The 18,355-nt window shown below is 40.5% G+C and overlaps 1 protein-coding gene across 1 annotated transcript in view; it reads left to right on the top strand.

Moving 5' to 3' along the window:
* Positions 1 to 11,419, top strand: part of vstm2a (V-set and transmembrane domain containing 2A) — a 105,891-nt gene extending 94,472 nt beyond the window's left edge. The window contains exon 5 of the mRNA XM_080864547.1: positions 11,233 to 11,419. Coding sequence (XP_080720673.1) covers positions 11,233 to 11,309 — 77 coding nt within the window. The 3' untranslated portion in view covers positions 11,310 to 11,419. The remainder of the gene's footprint in view (positions 1 to 11,232) is intronic.
* The last annotated feature ends 6,936 nt before the right edge of the window (positions 11,420 to 18,355 follow it).

Below are 18,355 nucleotides of genomic sequence, written 5' to 3'. Positions count from 1 at the left end.
TATCCCCACGCCCTCATTAGCTGTTTATTCCCCTTTTCAGTGGCTAAATGGTTAAAGAAACACTTGTAGTGTGTGGTCATCCTGGTGTGGTCGTTTTAGATGTTGTGGATGGTCATTTAGAAGCTTTATTCCTTAGACTGTGTTACCACATTTAGACTCATCACAGCTGAACAATCAAGCTGCATTTTAATGGCATTTACACAGTCATGTTAGCTAAGAATCTAACTATGGCTTGGGCAGTCTATGAGTCAGTTAGAGAGTCTATCAGTCAACAAGCAAATCAGAAAGCAAGTTATATACTGGAGCCCACGGACAAATAAGCAAGCGAGTCAAAGAGACGGTCAGCCAGCAAGGGATCAGCAGCAATAGATAGAACTGGCATGAAGCCAGTTTGAGCTCCCTGTGGAGGTGCTGTGGTGAATCACCTCCCTGCCTCACTGAACCTGGCTGCTTCACTGGCCTGGAATCAATATTTCACATCACTGTTTCACCGAGCCAAAAACATTTTGGCAAAATGAGAAGTGTTGTGTTAGGTTAAATAGGACAAAATGAAAAGTATTCAATATGGGTCTATTCTATCTCAGCATGCACCAAGAAACCAGCAAAAAGGTCTCCGCAAGCTTAGATACTTTCACTCATTATGTTTCCACATGATTCATTCTGCAGTTACTTCGACTTTGGAGGATGGAAAAAGGGAAAACTCAAAGTGGCATCATGTATTGCTTTAAACACTATGTACAGAATTCAGACGACTCAAAATCTCCCCTGGAAACCTTCTTCTCCAAAGCTTCCCTCTTTAGATAGATGATTCCAAATGACATGTAAAGACACAGTGACCTTGTCAAGCAAACGATCACAGGAAGTGGAAGAAAGTGCTTTTAGCTACAGCGATGGTGAAATGAAATAATAAGCTAAAGCTCTTTTTGTGTATTCTCTCTATATATGTGTATGTTCAGTTGTGTTATTAGAGACTTCTTACATTTTCCCCTCTGCTCATCAATTAAAATGCACAGCAGAACACAAAACAACAACAATAATAATTCGCAAATGCTCTTCCTTTGTTGTTTTCTAAAAATAGCACAGGAGCACAGACTTTACCTTTAGTATGCTTGCTGGCAAGGTTAGTTTGAAAGTGAAAAACAGCTCACAAAAAAGCTGAAGGAATCTGTGAGGTTATGAGAATAATTTCTGCAGACGGTGTTGTTTTCCCGTACTATGTGGATTGCTTACATCATTTCAGGGTTAGGAATGGAACAAATGGAAACAATCCTGCACCCAGTGCATGCAAGAAGGTGACAGACTCATATGCAAGTACTGCAGATTTATACAGTCTTTCAAAGTGACTGGCACTGTTGGGAGGAGATAACTGTTGTACTTTAGATACAATTCCCACACATATTACTGTTATCTGGGGATACAATGCCATTATGAAATGGAGGACAAGAGGGTGAGAAAATAAATCATCAAAAGCACATTAACAAGACACGTTAATTTGTATAGCTTCTTTGGACCATAAAACCCATGTAAAGATAAATGCACTAACGTTATGTCACTCGGTTAGTAGATCCCAGTGTAAAGGCTCAAAGTGCTACTATCTTGGTGTTTAGAAACTAAATGCTACACGTGAATAACGGACGGACAGTACATCCTCATATGATAGCAATTGTCCTTGGCAAGGTATGCCCACATCATTTTTAACTCCGATCAGCATCATCATTTAGAAAACAAGAATCATGTTCTAAAATTACAGTTAAGATTTTACCTATTTCAGAATCAGAATCAGAATCAGAATACTTTATTGATCCCTGGGGGAAATTATTTTTTGTTACAGTGCTCCATTTTAAACCAACATTAAGACAAGACAGACAATACACTAACTAAGAATAGTACAATATATACATATATATACATACATACATACATAAGTCACTTATAAATAAATAGTTGGAAAAGAAACATGTGTAGCTGTAGCAGCAAACAGTGTGTTAAGTGGATGCGTTGTACAGGGAGATGGCCACAGGCAGGAATGATTTCCTGTGTCGTTCAGTGGTGCTTTTCGGTAATCTCAGTCTCTCACTGAACGAGCTCCTGTGACTGACCAACATGTCATGGAGTGGGTGGGAGGTGTTATCCAATTTCACTGTTATTTTATAAAAAAGTGGTCTCACATATCTGATGTGTCCACACACCAGTGAACACACCAGAGAGCAACTTTCAGTTGGTTGCAGACTGGAACAGTGAGAGATTTAACTACCAACCTTCCAACTACTAGATAACTTGCTCTATCTAACGAGCTACAGCGAGCCACATTTGTACCTTTGTGACCCTCAAAGGATGACATGATTACATTTAGCTCTAATAATTTTGTCCCTGTCTGCCAACAGGGACAAAAATAGACTTTTACTAGATAAGTGGAAAAAAGGATGGATGGATATTTGCTTGGGTGTTATTACAGGTTTTCTTTTGACTTTTCCATTGCACCCATTTCTTATGATTCTGTCACAAAAAAATGACTTATTTATATCTCTGTGTTGTGTATTTTTTTTTTACTGTTAAGCCATATTGCTCAGGGTTTTCTGTCCTGATGCTTGATTTCTTCAGTCTACCCATCCACGTTTTCCTTTTATAATCAAATCAAATCAAATCACTTTTATTGTCACATCACATGTGCAGGTACATTGGTACAGCACATGTGAGTGAAATTCTTGTGTGCGAGCTTCACAAGCAACAGAGTTGTGCAAAATACAATAATGTAAACAAGCAAAATACAAGAATGGCTACATCTGAAACTAATAAATATATGTACAATATATAATAGTATATGCATTTCTGGATGTGTATACTAAATATTTTTCTACGTGTATGTGTGTGTGTGTGTGTGTGTGTGTGTGTGTGTGTGTGTGTACACATATTTTACAAATTAAATAGAGTAAACAATAAATAAAATATATAAAATAAAATATACAGAGTGAGACATGTGCAAAACAGTGGCATTACTGTACAGTATGGAGTGCATAATGTTAAAGTTCCAGTAGTGAAGCTGAGGTGTCTATGAAGTGTTCAGCAGTCTGATGGCCTGATGGAAGAAGCTGTCTCTCAGTCTGCTGGTTCAGGACCGGATGCTGCAGAACCTCCTTCCTGATGGAAGTAGTCTGAACAGTTTATGGCTGGGGTGACTGGAGTCCTTGATGATCCTCCCCGCTTTCCTCAGGCACCGCTTCCTGTAGATGTCTTGGAGGGAGGGAAGCTCACCTCCAATTATCCGTTCAGAGCACCGCACTACTCGTTGGAGAGCTTTGCAGTTGTAGGCGGTGCTGTTGCCATACCAAGTGGTGATGCATCCAGTGAGGATGCTCTCAATGGCACAGTGATAGAAGGTCCTGAGGATGCGGGGGCTCATGCCGAATCTTTTCCGTCTCCTGAGAAAGAAGAGGCGCTGCTGCGCCTTCTTCACTGTTTTGTTTGTGTGTACTGACCACGTAAGATCCTCAGCCAGGTGTACGCCAAGGAACCGGAAGCTGCTCATTCTCTCCACAGCAGCGCCGTTGATGGTGATGGGGGTGTGTACTTCTCTGCACCTCCGGAAGTCCACTATCAACTCCTTTGTCTTTGCGACGTTGAGGGTGAGATGGTTGTCTTGACACCAGTGGGTCAGGGCGCTGACCTCCTCCCTGTAAGCCGTCTCATCACCGTTGGTGATAAGACCCACCACTGTAGTGTCGTCCGCAAACTTCACAATGATGTTGGAGTTGTTAGTCGCCGTGCAGTCGTAGGTGTAGAGTGAGTACAGGAGAGGGCTCAGTACACACCCCTGTGGAGCACCAGTGTTCAGTGTGATGGGGGATGAGGTGATGCTGCCCAGTCTGACCACTTGGCGTCTGTCAGACAGGAAGCTAAGGATCCAGCTGCAGAGGGAGCTGCTCAGTCCTAGATCCTGCAGTTTCCTGTCCAGCTTCGAGGGAACGATGGTATTGAATGCTGAGCTGTAATCTACAAACAGCATTCTCACATACGTGTCTCTCTTCTCCAGGTGTGACAGGGCAGTGTGTAGTGTCAGGGCTATGGCATCATCAGTGGACCTGTTGTGGCGGTATGCAAACTGTAGAGGGTCCAGTGAGTCGGGTAGTGCAGAGCAGATGAAGTCCCTGACCAGCTTCTCGAAGCATTTGCTTACGATGGGGGTCAGGGCTACAGGTCGCCAGTCGTTCAATGAGGAGATGGTGGAGGATTTGGGTACAGGGACGACGGTGGCCATTTTGAAGCAGGCTGGGACTACAGACAGAGAGAGGGAAAGGTTGAAGATGTGTGTGAACACTCCAGCCAGCTGAGCCGCGCATGACTTGAGGACACGGCCGGGAATCCCGTCCGGACCAGTAGCTTTGCGTGCGTTCATGGTGTTATAAGTTATAAGTTATAAGTTTCCTATTTTACTTTTACTAGCTGTGGCTGTGGTGGCTGTGGCTCAGGTGGTAGAGCAGATCAGCTACTGATCGGAAGGTTGGTGGTTTGATCCTAGACTTCCCCAATCTGCATGTCAAGTGTCCTTGGGCAAGATACTAACCCCAAAACTGCCCTCCGATGCGTTCATCGGAGTGTGGCTGTGGGTGAATGTAGATTAGTTTGCACTTGTGTTTAGAAGTGAATGGGTGAATGAGGCATGTTGTATAGAGCGCTTTGAGTACTCTGGGAGAGTAGAAAAGCGCTATATAAGAATCAGTCCATTTAGCTCTAAATTTTAGACACAGCCAACTAGGAGTACCGTCATCTTTTGCTACAGTATTTAAATCTTACTTACAATAAATAAATAAATGAATGAACATCCTCCAAGTAAAATAAAACATAATTTAAGCTTAATTTAACACTTACTTTGATTTTGTGCACATATACTGGAGCATGGGTAGAGAATGGACACAAACACAGTGAGAACATGGACTCAATCGGTAAATATACATGTGAACTGTCTAATTAAACTAAGCCCTAAATATGTATTTTGCTAGTTTTTTCTTTTTGCCAGACTCTCCAAATTGACCAGCAGATAAAAAAAAAAGGTTTTTGTTTTTCTTCTTCTTGTATTGTGGTTTCCATGTAAAAGAAAAAAAATGAAATTAACTTTTGGGCAAACCTCCGATTTACTGGACACAACTGGCAGTCTTTATAACTTATGAAGGACTATGATGACTACAAGATGTTGCTTCAGAGATTTCATATGAACATGGTGCAGTGCTGATAGTGTGGCTGATCTTTTCTTTTACCTGATAGAATCATATCTATGGTACATGTGCCTTCCCTTATTGTTTGTGTTCTCTCAGATAAGCAAACTGAAAAATGGCTTTGGAAATCCCACACGAAACAATGGAAAGCAGCACAACAGCAAATCAATAATGTATGAATAACAATCTCTGTGCTGTTTTGTACGTGGCTTGATCACCAGATTCTGGGGGGACTAGAGCGTAATAATTCAGAGTCAGTTCAGCAGATTTTGAAGTGCATCTGGAAGACGTCACAACTAACACTAAAGAAATGATCCTACGCAGCTGTGCAGGGTGGTGTGCAGTGACCCATCATTGTTGGGTTATATCCAGAAGGAGGTCATCATGACCTAATCAAGCAGCCCTGCCTCACTGCATTATACTGCTGCTGTATTTGGTTGTAAAAATAGCAGGCTGTCTTTTATCAATGCTTCTTGGGTCTTCAATAGGGAGTTCGGCCAACAACTACTTTGGATTTGAATCTTTTGAATTCTATTATTGCTACTTTTCCTTTCCTTTAGGTTGTGTGTATAACGCAGGATGTGAGTTACAAATAAATGCTGTATTGCACACATGAGCTATGTTAGATATCCTCAGAGTTTTTCAGTTTTGTTCAGTTTAGGTTGTGCAATTTTCCCTACTCTATGAATTGAAACATAATCCCAAAGCACAATATTTTTATTCTGGACAGATGGCAAGTGTTTTTTAATCAACTGTTGCTCCATTTTCATCTGAAAAACACTCAACTTCTCCTATAAAACTACTTTTGCTTTGCAAACTTCAAGTGTTATTATTTTGCACTCATTGAGCCATAAATACTGCACTGTGAAACGGAGAATTGCATCTCACCTGTCAGTTAAACCTTCCTGTTAGCTGAACTCTGCTTAAGCTAAACTCCTGTTAACAGTCATTATAAAGAGTTCTAAAGGGGTAGATATCAAGTGACTTTGTTTCAGACCCTTAGTTGCCCTGCTGAAATTAGGAGTTAAAAGATACATGCAACTAAAACATGACAACACACTCTGCTAGATAGTCAGTGTTTTGTGGTACTTAAGAGGGAAGTGTTAGAGCTACAGCGAGATTTTTAATGAGGATGTCTTTCTTCCACAGCAGAACACAGGTGCTGTCTGCAGCCCTTTTCAGACATGACACGCTCAGAATAGTTTACTAATTATTGGATTCTACTAGAGCATCACTACTGCATCATTCATAGTTTAAAATATTTTCTTTCTTACACAGGATCTTGGCACAGCCTCTCATCCTGTATTTGAAACAATCTACCTTCCCTTGCCTTTAAGCCAGCTTTCAGACGGAGCTTTTGTGATCGCAGTCAGAGCTGAGTGTCCATGAGAGGTCCATGTAATGATGGCGGTTTCTTAGTGACATCATACAGAGTCAAGAACAGAAAAAACTAGAGCAGTTTGAAAACTTTGGCAAAACAGTAGATGTAGGATGAACACAGTGGTGCAGCATGGCAACTCAAAGCCCTGAGAAAAACAGTCTTTCATGGTTTTACTTTTATTGACAAAGAATGATGAAAAATAGAAAATGAAGTCAAAGGCACATCCTCCATCCTGAGGTAATTAACAGTTTGCAACAGTGAAATCACAGTTAAAGCTGCGTACTTTTATATACAGAGTAGATTATTGTAAAATAGTTCAGTAGATATGCAGATTTTTTTGTCCTGTATCACTGCATCTGTGCTTTTCTGCGGCTTCTAGCTGGAAGCTGATTAATTATTCTCTGTGTGAAGGATGTTTTGGCCTAGAGTGATTGCTGCTCCTCTGTGGCACTCCTGTTCTCTAGATCACCTCGAGCCAAATGAGATGTGGTGGGGAGGAATAAAGGGTCAAAGCCCTCCATCTCTGCACCACCATCCCTTCCTTACGTCCCCTAACCCTCAGCAGCCTTGACAATCCAGAGCTGCGAGGAACAGTGGGCTCCCCTGGTACAGTTTCTTCTTAGAACTGTACCAGTTCTAAGAATGATTCCAGTATGACACAGGAATCTAGTAAATGTTAATATAGTTTACTGAATAATGTGATTTTTTTTAATGAATATTACTGAAATCCTGCTTTATTTCATGGTATTTCTTTCCCTATCTAAGAATTCAACACTAAAAGTGTCCTAGTATTACGTCCACAGACATCTGCTGGGCCGATTGTACAGCTGTCATTTGTTACTTTGCTCTCATCAGTTCTGGCTCAATGTTTCCAAGACGCAAGCGGATCACACTGTAGGCTGAGGAGGTTGTGTTCTAGTTTGCAGTTGTTAGTCATGTCAGATGCTCAGTAAACAGTCAGAGTTGCCCGCAGTGGTGATAGCAGCTTGTCAGGTCTTAGGCAATGCTAACTGCCCATGCAAAATGTTTTCAGAGCAGTCCAAAAGCCTTTATTTACAGTTTTCCAGGATTTCAGTAAAGGTGCTAGAATTAAATGAATGTATTTATAACATCAATCACACATAGATTAACATTCCCCCTGTTTATATAGGTAAAGGCACATAAGACGACTTGGTTTGCATCTCTTTGCAGTCAGTTTATATGTCTCTCTCTTCTCTTTGTCTCTCTGTTTATGTGTTTCATTTGCATTTCTTTTTGGTCATGTTTAGACTCAGTGACACCTTTTTTCTGACTCTTTCCAATCGCTTTTTAGGCTAATTTGCATTTTTTTTCTTTTTTCTGCCTTTTAGTGTTTGGTTTTGGTCTCTTTCTGGTCATTTTCACTTTCTTTGTAGTTGTCTGCCTCTCCTGGTTTAATCACAGCACTTTGTGTTTCTTTGTAGACAATTTCAAGTCTATTTTTGGTCGTTTGAATTTCTTTCTAAAATTCACATGTTTAGAAACAGGTTTTCTGGGATTAGGTGTGTGGAGTATTTGAAACCCTCAGCCTGTGCAGCAGACACTTTCTTTTCCTTCAACCATTACAAGCTGAATCTCTACAATTTTGCTTCATTTTTGTCAATCTCATATTTCAAGTACAGTGGTCCCTCGCTGTAACGTGGTTCACCTTTCGCGGCCTCACTGTTTCACAAATTTTTTTTGTGCAATTTTGCTTTTTTGTGTTTGTTTGTTTGTTTTTTTACAGGGCATTGTGTTCTGCCTCCTGATCGGCTGTAGACCATTGTCAGTCACTCTCCTCCGTGCTGTGTCTCCCATACAGAACAGAATGCGTTCAGCTTGTCACATTTACATAAATCTTCGATCGCTAGCAGTGTGACTCTGAAGTGCTGTACTTTATGTCTGCAAGTTTTCTCCCCAACAAACACAACAATGTCGACAAATGTTTTACACGGTCAAAGGCACCTGCGGTAGCACCCAAAAGGGAAAGATGCTACCATCACACAAAAAGTTGGACATCTGGACATGCTAAAGGAAGATAGAAGCTACCGTATTATAAGGTGCCTGAATATAAGGCACATTAAGCGATCAGATATGTCAAACTTTCCCCAACTCATTCTTCTTGCTTCCGTACCATTGATTCATTAATGTTGAATTTTCTGGCAGATTTTTTTTTTTAAATGTCTTTTTAGCTTGACTAAATAAAAACATAAAAGCTTTTTAAAATGGTAAATGGTCTGTATTTGTATAGCGCTTTACTTGGTCCTAAGGACCCCAAAGCGCTTTACACTATACACAATCATCCACCCATTCACCCATTCACACACACGTGATGGCAAGCTACATGTAGCCACAGTCGCCCTGGGGCGCACTGACAGAGGCGAGGCTGCCGGACACTGGCGCCACCGGGCCCTCTGACCACCACCAGTAGGCAACGGGTGAAATGTCTCGCCCAAGGACACAACGACCGAGACTGTCGGAGCCGGGGCTCGAACCGGCAACCTTCCGATTACAAGACGAACGCCCAACTCTTGAGCCACGATCGCTCCTAAAACCTACTCAACTGTCTATATACTGTACGTAGCAGGAGCTGTATGGGCTACATTTAGACTCTACTCCATCTAGACCATATGTTGGACAGAACCTGAAATACAGATGTGGGTGTAAAACAACAAGAAACCACATGTCGAGCAAAATAAACCAGTTGTGTATATATATATCATTCATTTTGAACACACTCGCACAAAATAATAAACAGAAAGAGCTAGCAGGATGACACAGTGTCATAGTTCTTGAGTAAAGCTAACACGAGGATTTCATTGAAATAGAAAAAAAAGATCAGAAGTTAAATTGCTTCTGAGAGTATTTGCAATAATCAGAATCTTTCTTCTAAAAAGTGTCTTGAAGTAGCACTTTCATTTACCACCTTCAACCCACAAGCACCTGCTGTTGCTGCAGAGATCGTGTTGTTTTTCTTTTTCAAATGCCTAACGGTGTTAGACTTATATGTCGGCAGCTATAGTCACACACTATATATACCCAAGTGCGCCTCAGCTTAATGGCACACACTAATGACAGGACATCAGCCCGCATTTACTAAACATGTATGTGCAGATTTGCAACAGTAACTAATTTTACGACTTCACTTTACAACTATTTTTCTTAGTTACCAAGTTGATACTGTAATTACTGCATTACTGCATTGTTGATACAGGGCGATCGTGGCTCAAGAGTTGGGAGTTTGCCTTGTAATCGGAAGGTTGCCGGTTCGAGCCCTGGCTTGGACAGTCTCGGTCGTTGTGTCCTTGGGCAAGACACTTCACCCGTTGCCTACTGGTGGTGGTCAGAGGGCCCGGTGGCGCCAGTGTCCGGCAGCCTCGCCTCTGTCAGTGCGCCCCAGGGTGGCTGTGGCTACAATGTAGCTGCCATCACCAGTGTGTGAATGTGTGTGTGAATGGGTGGATGACTGGATATGTAAAGCACTTTGGGGTCCTTAGGGGTCCTTAGGGACTAGAAAAGCCATTTACCATTTACTGTAGAGATTTGAAAAAACTTTAATCCTCACCTTAAGCTAAGGTTTAGCATTATCTTATCCAAGTCAGGCACCAAATATTATAATTAGGAGCCTTAAAGTAAAACTACAGCATTTTTTTCTTCTTGTATTGAGAAATACCTCAAATTTTAAAAAAAAAATAGATCTGTGATATGTCTAAGGAGCTTGGAAAGAAAGGTGACTGGACTTCTTTAAATTTCTTGAAGATGTTTCATCTGAAAAGCTTCAGTTCTAAGAGCAACTGGTGGAGAGAAGACAGATGGTTTGAAAGAGGAGTGAAAGAAGCCATCTATGTCCACTCTGAACGACCATCTTTGAACAGAGGCGGTGGCTTACAACACCAACTGTCTATCATCTATAATCCAGTTCTGAGATCCTTCCAAGATGCCTTAATGCCCACTCACATCCTGGGCCATTTGACCTCAGGAAGTCACATGGTAGGGTGGGGCCAGGCTTCACAATGGATTCACCCAAAACCTTGGCTGATTGTGACCCACACCCATTTTCACACCTTGGCTCCTGTGATTAGGTAGACAATCAATAAGGGGTCCATGACCCTCTTGTGGGGACACTCCCCTAGGGCTTAAATTCTTGGACTCTCCACCACTCGCTGCTCTTAGAACTGAAGAAGCTTCTCAGATGAAACGTCTTCAAGTAAACTTAAAGAAGTCCAGATGCTTTTCTTTCCAAGCTCCTTAGACTACGATGACCTGGATGACTGAAAACCTTCACAGAGTGAATGGTGTGATATGGTAAAAACAAAAAGTATTTAGCTCAAGGAAAGAACCACCATACTTGACAGTATACGTGAGCTTCATTGATGTCAGATTCAACTTTAAGAGAAAGAACATGGTGATTATTTAATTTGATTTGTTATTACATGTTTATGGACAAACTCTTTCTCACTAAGAGCCTTTTTTTAATGCTCCAGTTCTTGTATTTCCAAACATGAAAAGTCATTTTTTCATATGTGCTGTAGGCCTTAAACAAGCTCATAGGAAAGGATTTGTGTTCCTGTAGAGAGTTTTGGTCACGGGGAAGAAAATAGAATAGTAACAGTGTTTTTGTGCTTCTGTTTCTTATCTTTACAGGTACAAGAATATCATCCAGCTATGGACTGGCTGTCCTCCTCGTGGCGTGTGGTTTGGTGAGGAATGCCTTGTTATAATTTGAGGAACTGACATGGTTTGCACCCAGGTCTCTCTCTCTCTCTCACTCACTCTCTCTTTTTCTGTTTGCTCTCAAAGCGAATGAGAAAAAAAATGCCTGTTTTACTCCCTGCCCCTCTCCCCCCCCCCCCCCCCCCTTACCCCACACACATCTCTCCACCATATTGCGGACAGCACAGTTGCCCCCCCCCCCCCCTCGTGTCCTAGCCACTACTGCTCTTGCACCCAGCACATTGTTATTAGCCAATGTAAACACCAGTCACATTTAAAGCTGTCGGATTACCTTTTGTACAGACGTCATCCTGACACCACCTGAGGTGCAACGCTCCTATGTGACAACTGGACTCTGTATCTTGTTGGATAAATCTCATGGAAGAATGACTTTCTTATGGTTTCGCTGTTCCAGTTCATGCGTTCATTGCTCAAAAGCGAACAAAAAAAGGAGAGTCTATATTTGTGTAATATATATAATTCTAGATCTGTATCTATATCTGTTTTATTTGAAGCACCTAGAATTACTGTATGTGCTGTATACATAGCTACCACTCACCATATTGACCATGGAACTTCAATGTGAATAGGCACTCTTAGCCCTCTCGAAGAGATAATTTATATTCAAGTATGTGTTAATTTAGACTGTTACCATTAACCAACAGGTTAACGAAAGGTTAAATTTTCCAATTTTTCTTTCAGCTGTATCAGCCACCCAGCTTTCCATTGTGCATAATTTAACATCTTGTTAGTGATCCATCCGGGGATATGCATGCTTATCGGTCTGAAGGCTTAGAAGAGAGGATAACACATTAGTTGACCTACATGAGTCAAACATTTGGAGTTCAGTGTTACGATATTTTGAATTTAGCTTTATTTTAATGTGCTAACTTTGATGTGAAAAAAATGTCCCTATGTCATTTTAATTTGTATCGCATCCTTGGTAGGAATAAAAAAAGGATGTCACAAGTTACGAGTCATTCAAAATTGTAATATGTGACCATTGGATGATTGATGTTAACTGACCTGGACCTTTGCTAAATGACATGCTTCAGATGCTGTGCACCTCCCTGCTATAATTACAGAGGATGAATGAGGATTTGCCCACTTTGGATGATGAGGATAGCTAGCATTTATTGGTTATGATTCCTAATGCATACAGTGACACACATACAGGTACAAGTCTGAGTGGCAGGGTGGTGACATGAGATCCAGTGACACAGAGAGTATACTCATTATGTGAAATACGTTTATTTTTTCTCTCTTAATCTCACATTAATATATTTTTAGCTTTATCTTCAGATGATATATCACAGAGTTTTTTATTCATGCATAGCATTTATTAAAAATATACCGCTTTGACAATCTGACACAAACAGAGGCAAAGGCGTGGTGGGGTTTCATAGTACACATAGCTTAGATCATTAGCATGACTGAGGATAACCTCCAAAAGAAAAACGGATTCTTTCCTTGTTAACTTTTGAGCTGAAAGGACATTGTGCACCAATGTTCCAATTTAAAGTGAAATATTTATGATTAAGCGAATAGCTGACAGATGTCTCAAGAAGGATACTGTAAATGAATGTTATCGACCATAAAATTCAGTGCCAGAGAGCACCAATCACCCTGCAACGAGATCAGTGCTTTATTTCCCATCTTTCTTCTTGCTTAGCCCAACTTTTAAGGTGGTCAAAGATAAAGCATGATAATAGAAGTCATAATTTATTATATGGTGTAAGCTGGCTTTCATGCATAGTATATAAGGAGTGATCAAAAAATTCTGGGAATCCACCCCACACCCCCTAAAAAAATCAACTCTTGGCCATATCATTTAAAATTGGCCAACCTCTTGTTCAAGATCATCTTCTTGTGCACAGGTGGTATTTTTAGATCACCCTGTACATTTATCCCTGGCTTGCCTCTGCAATATGTGCTGATGTCCTTCAGTTTTATTAAAATCGGATTTTCAGTTTCAGGAAAAAGTTACAGGGAGGCAGATAATGCACGTAAAAAGCAAAGATTGTGTTGATGTGGGTGAAAAACTGGAAAGCAATAGCATTTCCCTGAGGCACCTCGCACCAATGCAGGACCAGACACACAGCATGTCATGGTGCACAACCTCATGAATGTCAAAAAAAAAAAATGATGAGCATGCTTCTTATTTCCCACCTCATCTGATCTGCTGCCTTCAAACTATTGGATCACAGCTGGAAACCCAGATCCCATCACCAGCGACGGCCGAGTCAAGTTGCTGTTTGGTCACCGTGCAAGTTTGAGGTCCACGGTGAAATCACAGGATGTACACGTCATGTGGTAAAAGAAAAAACTTCCAGGGAGTGATCTAAAAATAGCAGCTATGCTGGAAGCTGTCTGGACATTACTGAGAAGATGATGTTGAATGAGAGATCAGAGATGTTTAAATCAGGCAGGGTTTTCAATTATTATGGACCTGATCTCAGGGCGTTTTGATCACACGCATACAGCATTTTGAAATGATTACTGTGTATGTCCCAAAAAAGGTAAATGTTCACTTCACTTTGAGCTTTCATTCTGCTTTGCAGTCAAAGCTAAATCAAATTCTCCCTTGTATAGATGCATTTCCAATAACAGTTGTGTGAAAACTTGTTGATCCAGCTCGGAGCTTCAAAGGCTGACAGAATGTGTCGTGCTTTGGGATAAGAGCAGAGACATCTTCTGATCAGAAGCATCAAGGCTGGGTACAAGATGTGCGGGCGATGGAGGGCGACCCTGTCTAATGCCTCAAGTTTCAAATAGCTTCAATGCACATTTAGACAGTTAATCTAACATCGCTGTCACATATATGCCACTCGACGGATTGTTTTGAAAAGCTATGTAACATGATTTAGTTTACAAGGAGAAAACAATCTTTTCCAGTGTATTGAGAACGAGATTTGAATGTGTGCCAGAGAGTGGACGGTGTGTCCAACCTCATGTAAAAAGATGCAGAACTGTACAACTTGTAAATGAAATAATCAGCATGAGAACATTTTTTAAATCCATTTAAAAAGGCAGAGGCCAGTGATGTTCTGTACTTGTAACAATGGTGTCATGTACTCATATTCAAGTGTAAACAAGTCAAAGTGGGTTTTCATCTCTTCAAAATGAAAATGGGTAAAATGTATTTGACAAAAAAAAAAGTATCTATCTATCTATATATATTAGAAACATCTCCTTTATAAAGCCTTCATCTTAATCTAGGGGACTCACTTCATTGTGGGTCCTTGCAACATACTGAATAACAAAGAAAGAGAGATGGGAGCAATGATTGATTGGTGTGGTTAAAAAAATAATAACTAATACTTGGTATGAGTGTTGGGAGAGGCTGAATTGCTTACAAGCAGCAAGGTCTCTATTACCAAAGAGGAGAACAGTTCACTGTGATGGTAACAGCAGCAGTTCCTACACCCAGGGATGTTATTTCAGAAACATCACACAGCCATTTTTGTTCTGTTTTATATGCCAACTCTTCACCCACTCTAGATGTATTTGTTTCTTCTAATGTATTTCATTTCAATGCGGTCCTGTCTGTTTGTTGAGCTGTCAAAACTTCTGATGAATTATAATTCTCTTTTCTTTGCTATTGTGTGAGGCTTCTGTACTGCAACATTGCAACAGTTTGTATTATAATGACAATACCAGAATAATATTTAAATAAACCATTTTCACAGATGAAATTCAAACACTGAGGAATCCCATCTGTTTGGTTGCTAAAATACTGAGCTTTTTAGTGAGTGAGCTAGAGAGCGCTGACAGTGCTAAACACTGGCCCAGTTTCCAACTTGGAATAAATGTTGGAATTATTAATAGCTTTTTGTTTGATAGCACCGTAGAATCTTGCTTTATATACCATCAAGAGACTGAAAAATGTGAAAAAAGCTAAACAGAAAAAGAAACAAATGTTTGCGATTGGCATCATTTTTGAATTAAATGGTAAATGGCCTGTATTTGTATAGCGCTTTTACTAGTCCCGCCTAGGGACCCCAAAGCGCTTTACACACCCAGTCATCCACCCATTCACACACACATTCACACACTGGTGGAGGCAAGCTACAGTTGTAGCTACAGCTGCCCTGGGGCAGACTGACAGTCTTGACTGAATTACTTCATAATCATTAAAAAAAGTGGCTGATCCAAGTATATAAGAAGGGATTAAAGGTTTTGATCTATTATGATATATCATTCAGAAATGATAAAGGTCATTGTGCTGATATATTCTGCTTACAAAAATGAATAAAAGGGGGGGGGGGGGGTTGTCATCTATAGACTGAAAGTTTACTTAAAAACTTAAATAGCTGTTATAGTGGAATGAAATGTTGATGTTGTTGATGCTCTGCTTCTTTGTCAAAGCCCTTATAGAGTCGCGGTATTAATAATGGTACCACTGTGCTTAAATCTAAAGTTCTTCAACATGAAGAACACTGAGGGACATAAAGATTCGAACACAATTTTTTAACAAGTCGTAATCGAGGCACTGTGATGCTGGTGGTAAAAAGAGTAACAAGTATTTAGGCAGTTTGCAATTTGGTCGCTTGCTTTTGGCAGCCTTCATCAGTGCAAAACTTAGTAACAGAAAACAACATCCCAGCTGGTAAAAATGAGCCGTCAAATCTCATCATCCACTTGTCTGTTTGAAAGGTAAGAAAGAGCACTAGCAAATTAAGAGAGCGAGATCCTCTTTCGAACTGCGGAGTGAATTTGGCAGCAGCAGCTCAGCTAATCAGGTTTACTTAATCAGTGAATTCAGAATGCAAAACAGGCAAAGTAGCAAAAGAGAGCAAAAGCAAGAGAGACACATGAGCAGCAATATGAAATTAACCCTCAGCCCGTGTTAGTTATTTCAGCAAGCAATGACAGTTATTTATGTGGAGGCAAAGAAAGAGCAAACCACCGACCGGCCTCTGGCACTCGAATCAGGACACTGTTTGTACTGCTGCATAAAGAAGTAGGGGGAATTATTGTACGTGGAAATTACTGCCCTCTCTGCACCTTGCATATTCAAATATGTTGTGTTGCTGCAGACGATGAATCACAGATGGGTAAAATCTGTTCATCCTTTTATGTGTTTCCATGGAGGAAAAAATAATACTGTTAGAAAGACATTTTCATATGCTCATAAAATATACACGTATACATTGTAGAGACAAGGTCCGTGCTGAGAATGAGAGCAGCTCTGATTCCAGCTTCAGTGTGAAGTACCCCACTGGTGGCACTGTGTGGTGTTTGGCAATGTGCTGTCGGGAACTTCCTCACACCTCAATAACCACGAACACTGCGTGGATGGAATTGTGTAAAGGTTGGAGAAAATAGAAAAAAGGAAACAAAGCATGCTGTCCCATTCTTGAGAACTTTGTAGAGAGCTTCATATTCCTAAAAATATAATATTGTAATTTTTTTCCATCTGTTGTAAATGCTTACAGTATACATTACACTTTACAGCAAACGACTTCCCAACTGTTTGTCATATTTTAAAAATTAGTGCTACAGTTCGATACCTTCAGAACCAATTTTGTGGCAGGTCTCTCAAGTAAAAAGGTAAAGTGCTCATGGTCTCCCCAAGGTTTTGTTCACTAAAACTTCTTAGTTAGATAATGATCAAGATCAGGGTGTATTTGGAAAAGTATGCCATCTGCTATTGAAGTCTTCCAGAAATAGTCACATGCTTTGCTAATTCATTACATTTCTTTCATGCCCTCTCCAGTATAACAATCTCAGTACCGAATTTGAAGGTGGCCTGAGAGACAGTAATCAATATTCTTTTGATAAATAGTCACGACACTAAAGCCTTGAAGACTCTGAACAAAGAACCAGTGTTATTCTTCCTTGTAGCATGGTCTCAAGTTAATAAGATTCCTCTGGTGAGCATGAGTATAAATGTGTAAGTATTGAGTAATTTACTCATTATGTCCGCATAAGGAAATTTATAGTAAAAGTGTTACCAGTTATTACTAGTTAGATAGTAATAACCACTTTGATGAACATAAAACTGCAAATCAATACCAGAACCCAAGAAACATAAAGAAGTTGAGCAGCAGTATTTAGGGACTCTGCAAATAGAGAGATGTTCAAGGGAAAATGTTAAACTGACCAACATAAAGCAGAATGAAAGACAGTGTTTCTCCAAAATTATTACCAAACATCCAATACGGAGAAACACGCCACACAACCCATCTGTATCTTACATGTTTGGAAGCATGAGAACCGTTTGGAATGAATCTAGACATCTACATTTATTTTAGTTTCTCATCATGAATCGCTTTGGAAAACACTATCTAATACAATTAAGGTTGTGGTTAAGGTCAGGGATACGGTTATGGTCAGGCTTAGGGTTAAGGTTAGGGCTGGCATACATGGCTGGAATGTGTGTTACCACCGGGAGCATCATTCTATTGGATTCCATCTACAATCCAGCGTGTATCATAGGGACTCGGTAGGTTACCTTTCACGTTACTATGAGACGCCTCGGGAAGTGACAAATTGTCGGTATGTTATGCGTTGGGAATGAGAGCGGTTTCTCAGCTCGCAGCAATCCATGAAAAGGTTTTGCTGTTTGGTCTTATTTTGATATATCAAAAAGGAATACAGATCTCCTACATGCTTTCGCAAATCCTGCCTTAAGATAAAAGGTCCTCTGATATTTTAATGAGATCAGTTCTACTCAAAGACATTTTAACAAACTCAAAGTAATTGAAGGGCATTAAACTTTACGAAAGTTTCTGTTACCTGTCAGTGTGTGTGTGTGTGTGTGTGTGTGTGTCTGTGAGAGAGAGAGTGTGGACGAATAGTCTTGCATTATTTATTTGGACTCATTAAAAGTAATCAATTGAAACTGACATTGATGTAAGGGTCTTTATTGGGCTTTCAGGAATCCGTCACTGTAATGTACCGCATGACTTTCTGACCCCACTTGATTTTTCTGTTCGACGAGGGGCCAAAAGGAATGGAGATGTTTTTTGTGCAGAGCCGTCAATACGAAGGATCCCTCGATGCCGAGGGATTTACCAACCCCAGAGGCTTTGGAAGAAAATCATACTGG

The sequence above is a fragment of the Rhamphochromis sp. 'chilingali' genome, assembly GCF_963969265.1.
Source record: "Rhamphochromis sp. 'chilingali' genome assembly, chromosome: 18".
Lineage (NCBI taxonomy): Eukaryota > Metazoa > Chordata > Actinopteri > Cichliformes > Cichlidae > Rhamphochromis > Rhamphochromis sp. 'chilingali'.
This window is presented reverse-complemented; position numbering and strand designations above follow the sequence as displayed.